The 6,325-nt window shown below is 48.3% G+C and overlaps 1 protein-coding gene across 1 annotated transcript; it reads right to left on the minus strand.

Annotated features, from left to right (window-relative positions):
• Positions 1 to 394: 394 nt before the first annotated feature.
• LOC119377133 (uncharacterized) lies at positions 395 to 808 on the minus strand. The gene has a single exon (XM_037646725.1). It carries the CDS (start codon positions 806 to 808, stop codon positions 395 to 397), a length of 414 nt encoding a protein of 137 aa, XP_037502653.1.
• Between the last annotated feature and the right edge of the window lie 5,517 nt (positions 809 to 6,325).

The following is a 6,325-nucleotide window of genomic DNA, read 5'->3' on the forward strand; positions in this document are numbered from 1 at the left end:
AGCGAGTTGAGACGTTGCGCAGTTTGACTAATTATTATCTTTGCGCTCTCGTGCCAATCGTGTGGTTTTATTGTCATTGATATCTATCCTGTATTCTGCGATGTTGTCGCTAGTGTCGTATTCTTTTCTTATGATTTTGTGTGGCGTGTGTTGTGTGTGGAGAGCCTGTTTCTATGCAAGTCATAATTACTAATAAATAATTTGTTTGTAAACAAAGGAACCTCGTTGCCTCTCTTCCTTCCCGGTCCCAGCACGAATCCTTTTCGAGTAGAAGTTGTTGAGACGCGTGGCCAAGAGGGGTGAGCGAGAGTAGTGGCGACTTTAGCGTTGGTCGAGTAAAGGGACTTAGTGGCCTCCCCTCTTTGGCGGTCGATATCAAGGGGGGACCTCTCACTCAGGCCTTCTCTTCAAGACGCACCACATGAGCGCAGTCGCGCAAACAGTTTTCTGGAGTCACAAGGGCAATGGCTTCGTCCACAAGTTCTTCGTCTCCAGCAAGAGTGAACGACCTGTTGTTGGCTGCAATATACCCCTTGACCTGGCTCCATACTATTTCAATAGGGTTGAATTCACAATGGTAAGGAGGAAGTCGAACAATGTCATGACCAGCAACCTTGGCCAGGGCATCAATCCGGTATTCAGAAAAACGGTGCTTGTTTTGGTTAGCCAGCTGAATGAGCTCGGGCTTCAACTGGTCATTAGACCACGGGATGTTTTTTTGAGTCAACCAAGACTGAATCTCGGCCTTGCGCGACGACGTCGAGGGCAACTTTTCGAGCTGAACACTATGGTATGGAGCATTGTCCATGGCAATTACGCTCCGTGGCTCAATGTTTGGTCAAAGCTGTTCTTTGAAGCATCTCTCAAAGCGTGGGCCATTCATTACACTGTGGTAGTCACTGGTAACACTCTCTTAGCCCGGAAAACGAGATATGCCCATCCACGAAGCCGTTTTCGCTTGCAGCATGGAGGACAATGAGCAGACCACCTTTGCCGCTCGATGCGCGAAGCCTAGTTGTGAGACCCTTGCGGAAGGCGTGCTCACGTGACGACACAGTGGCGTCCTCCCACATCTTTTTCTTAGTGTGCCCAGCGTTCATCCAAGTCTCGTCAAGGTAGTATATAGACCTGCGTAAGCAAGGGGAAAATGTGCCAGGTTTATGTTTTTAACGAGAGGGGTCAATTGCGACAGGAGAAATTTATGATGTGCATCTAATATCATTCTACCGGGCAGGCAGATATTTGCAGTTTTTGGGTGGTACTGGAAAATACAAAAATAAAAAAATGTACGCCGAAGGTACCTACTCATATGAATAACAAAATACCTTCATTCAGAGCTATCATGATTCATTAAAACACGTCGATAAGTACTTGTGCCTTCGCTAACCAGAATAACAGACAAAATTCAAATTAGAGCCACAAATGCAGAAGCAAGCCATAAAAATTCGAATCAAGATGAACGGCAACATGTATGAGGACGGGTAAATTGAAAATTAAATATTTAGCGGTACGAGAACCTTCCATCGTTATTTCCTCTTCGTACTCTTTCAACAATGAATTTTTACATGCGGCAATTGTGTTTTAATTGACATCGTTGACATTTATATCTCTGTCCAACAAATCGTAGCAGTAACTGTACGTACCGTTTCTCCTTTCGCATTTCTCGGATGGTCCTCAGATATTTCCGCCGCCACACGATGATGTCGTCCCTTTCCAGCAGTGCACAGTTACGTTTTCGCTTCCGAAATGCAAATTCAATGTCATTCAGAAGCCTGCGCATCGTTCTGACACTCAGCCGCTTCGGTAGCCCCATGTCGGTGTCGCCGATTACCTCGCTGAGGATCTTTTCTGCCGTTGGCGCCTCGTTGCGAATGTAGTACTGATGTACTTTCCGTCGAAAAGCAGACAGGGTAAAACTATCGTACCGCTGCACTCTTGTCTTTTCAGTAACTTTTTTTGCTCGTGACTCAGCGGCGAAACGAAGCCTTTTCGCTTCGGGGACTTCAGGGTACCCTTCAAAACACCCGCCTTGAGCCGTGCGACAGTACGCTCGCTCACGCCGGTAAACTGGCTAACCGAACGAAACATGGAAGCGATGGAGAGTCCTGGTTGCGTCAGTCTCACTTGGGCGTACACGTTGCAGACCACTTGCTTGGTTTGTTTCGACACCTTTTGGTACTCAAGCTTCTTGAATATCCTGTGCGGCGAGCCAATTGGCGAGCAACCGGAGGACGAAGGCACAGGCGACGCGGAGGCCATTTTTTTCTGAAGGATGATGGTGAAGGAAGAGAGCCAATGCGACGCCAGTGGGAAACGCGGCGACTAAAAAAACCAGAAAAATCTGAAATATAACGCTATTCCACATAATATCACTAACAATTTTCTGGCATTATCAATTAGCAGCTAAAAACTATAACTGCGCATTTTAAAATAATAAGGTTCTGCACAAAAAACGGTTTTTTTGTGGAACTATTTCCGGCTGCGCAGCGACACTGACGAAACGGCGTGGTTCGGCTCTGTAGCCTTGACTGCATTGCCACAGAGAGTTGTCCCCGAGTATAGAGGCGATTAACCACGAAGCCATGCGGGCCATAACTGGACTGCCTCGTATCACTCCATTAACGGTACTGCAACAGCAGTTCCAACTAAATACCATTGACGAGTTAGTACACCAGCGTCGCTGTGCGCGCAACGTCAAGCCATCAACGTTCTCTTCCGTTGCTGCATTGGCGTGGTGCATGGGCCAAGAAGTTTACCATACACCTTCAGAGACGAGCACTATTGCCCTGTGTAACAAAATGCAACTCACTGAAAACAAACCTCTTAGTCGCCTTTACAGCCCGGTTCCACGCCAGGCGAACGCTCAAGTTTCCCGTCTGCTTCGTGCCGGTAACCTAGACGGCGCCACTGTCGTCACCTATACTGATGCCAGTGTGAGTGGCACCACGATTCACACCGCTCTTGTATGCCCATTAATACCTGAGGCTGGCCAGACATGCTCGTATTTTGCGGATCCTGCACCACCGGCTCACCTTGCTGAGCTGGCCGCCATACGTGACGGATTGGCAGCGCTGATACCTTTTCTTCTACGTGACAGGCGCTCTCATCATCATTCGTACGGATTCGACACAAGCTATCCACGATATACGAGTGTATTGGTATACGTCACTCTCGGATAATATTCGCCATCTCGCTGCCTCCGCATCTGTGCGGATACGTGTTCAGTGAGTGCCTCGGGCCGCTTTGCCGGACCTTGTCAAAGCTGATTTGGCAACCCACCCACATGTTACACCGCACCCATTACTGCATTTTGCTGAGGACGCTCAAGGACAGATGCTCCGAGAAAAAGAAAGCCTGCGACGTACCACACGAGCTCTTATACCTTCGTGGGGGTCAGACCTCCCTGGTGGTTTCACCCGCCGAGAGGAGGTTACGTTGCGGAGGCTTCGTGTTGGGGTTGCGCTTACCCCAAACGTGGCCACCCTTTGGGAGCAAAAATACCGCGGCCCGTGGTACATCATGCCCATTTTGCGACGCCCTAATATAAGATGTAACTGTCACACACTTATTGTGGACTTGCACGGGTCTACAATTAAGCCGTCGTCGTCACCTACGTGCAACAGGCCTCAGGCCTGGCCGACCACCCGACCTTGACCGCTGGATTAGTGGACCTCACCACCGCTCATTACTGGACTTCATACACAAAGCAAATTTCTATGTGTATCCCTGAATCAATAATTTTATGCCTAAGGGCTGACTTTCGAAAATAAAAAAGAGAAGGGAGCTTCGACGGCGCGGAGGAGTGCGGGCCTAAGGAGCTTCGCTCCTAAAAAGATCTGGCCACGCTTCGTATCACACTGTGACTTCTTTCGTCCAATACGTGCGCATAAACCCGTCAGCTTCCTTGGTGCGAAGAACACTACAGGCACGTCATACCTGACAGCAACCTTCAGGCCATGCGCAACTCGTTGCGTATAGGAAAGTACTCGCTGTCTCCTGTGCTGAGGCCAAGCCTTAGAGTTTTTTTAGGAGCGAAGCTCCTTAGGCCTGCACTCCTCGGCGCCGTCGAAGCTTCTTTTAAGCAGCGCTTTAGGTTGCAGTTGCCGGTAATTTAAGTGGAAATGTTTAGGCCTTGAGCACTTTGGTCCTAGTGCACCAGAAATTCGAGGTTAAACTATATAAGCTCTGTGCACAACTGGTTATAATTGTCGTGTTCAATCGCACAATCTTTATTGTGCATTGTGAAATGACAACCATCATTCTAGCGCACTACGGGCGTTCTGTCGAAGGTAGTAACAGACGGTCTCCGCAGGCGCAAAAAGACAATGAAACGCTGCGTGCGCCGAACGCGCGTGGCGTTCCGTCGCAGCCGTCGAAGGTCCCCGCAACATCACCGCTCGCACCCCTCTCCCACCTGTCTCTCTCTTCCACCTGTCTCTCGCTCCCTGCCTTGTGCGCAAGGCACGCTCACTCGCTCAGTCCTTCCCGCCACCGAGCGCAACAGACGCTCTCCCCACCCTACCGCCTTTATGAATGCCAGCAGCGAGATCAGGCGCATAGTCGTTTGCGTCCCATTTCTAAGGAGCTTCGCTCATCGGTTGTATTCGTACACGGAACAGCTTCTAGTTTTCCTTTCCCTTTCAGTTTCTGTAGAAATGTTTCTGCTACAGCAGCCACAACAGAGATGCGAAAACCCACGTTTTGCAGTCTGTGAATCTGGACCCTAAAGCTCGTCTCAACCATGTGTTCACAGGACTTAGGGCGGGTTCAAAGCAATAAGAACCGATAAGTTTTTTAGTGTGTGGACCTAAACGGCAACAACTCTTTCTTGGCTCTGGCTAAATACATCCAACACACCTGTCTTTCGAGACGCTTGATATTAATGCCTAAAAATTGCAGACAATTGTTCGCCGGAAGCTCATGCGTAAAATTAGTCATTTTCCTACCTTTATAAAGCAGCACAAAACGCTTTGAACAGTGTTCTCATAGGCCAAGTTAAAACCGGTTTGTAAAATCACCAAAATATCATCAATATATCTAAATATTCGCAGGACTGCGCCTTTCTCAAAGGCGAATTCTAAATCACGGTCAAAAGAAGATTAAAAACTGTTGCACAACACTGGGGCAACACAGGTTGCTATGCCCCTCCCCGTGTTCTAACTTCGGTCCACAGTTGTATCCTTCCCTGCAGGCTTGTTTGTCCAAAAGAACGGGATATGTATTGCATCCTGTGTTGCCGCAGTGCTGTGCAGTATTTATTGGCCATGACTTAGAATCCACCATTGACAAAAGCACAGTCCTGCGAATTTTTAGACACGTTGATGTTTTTTGTGATTTTAGGAACCGATTTTCACTTTGCCTACAACACTGTGCAAAGCGTTTTGTGCTGCTTAAGAAAGTTAGGAAAAAGCCTCAATTTCGCGCTCATCCTGTGTACGTTCGTTCCGTCCGTCCTTTCTGCATGAGCAGCTCGTTACAAGTTTCGAGCTGCTTGCCGTATTCGAGTGACATTACAACTTGTTGCTATAGCATTCATTCATTCGCCCTCGGGGCGAAACAATGCACAACAAACGCTCAACTAGGTCTGTGAAGACCCCTTTTACTTTCGTGTTATACCGATGTCTATGACAGAGGGATCAGCCATAGCAATACGTTTTGTTGGGCTAGTTGGTTCATGACTTCTGAAGGAAAAAATTGTAGCGCAAAGCAACACACGGACAGACAGAGATTAGCGCCAGTCCCGTCCTCTCTGTCTGTCCGTGTGGCTTTGCGCTACAATTTTTTCCTTCAGGATCAGCCATTTTTTTTACAGCGAAAGCTGTTATGAGATCATTTCACCGGCCGTTTTTGGCGCCGTAGTTGTCCGCCGCCGCCGCCGCAGGTGTCCGTAACCAGTATCGCTCGAAATAAGAAAAGAAACGAAATAAGAAAAAAATTCCAGGATGCAACCAGGTTCGAACCTGGGCCCTCTGCGTGGGAGTCCAGTATTCAACCTCTGAGCCATGCCGGTGCTTGAAACTGCTTTGCAAAAAGGTCCTATACAGGCTTCATGTCGGGAAGGAACCACATTAGCATATGCAATATAGCGTGGTAGAAGAGTAAAATAAGCACCAAGCATCGCACAACGCGAATTCTGTAACCAGGCGTCACACAATGCGAATTGCGCAACGACTAGGTTGCTGAATGCTTCCAACCCATTACAAAGGACTCTGCCATAATTCTTCATCAGGCACAGCATCAACAAAGTGCGCATAATGCCTACATGGGTTTAGCAGGTACCAACGCTCTCCGTAGAATGACGAAAAATGGCACAGTGCCTGCTGCC

This window comes from Rhipicephalus sanguineus, unplaced genomic scaffold, assembly GCF_013339695.2.
Source record: "Rhipicephalus sanguineus isolate Rsan-2018 unplaced genomic scaffold, BIME_Rsan_1.4 Seq362, whole genome shotgun sequence".
NCBI lineage: Eukaryota > Metazoa > Arthropoda > Arachnida > Ixodida > Ixodidae > Rhipicephalus > Rhipicephalus sanguineus.

What these genes read in the sequence shown, in the direction of transcription:
- LOC119377133 (XM_037646725.1), bottom strand. Translation starts at nt 808, where the DNA reads ATGGACAATGCTCCATACCATAGTGTTCAGCTCGAAAAGTTGCCCTCG.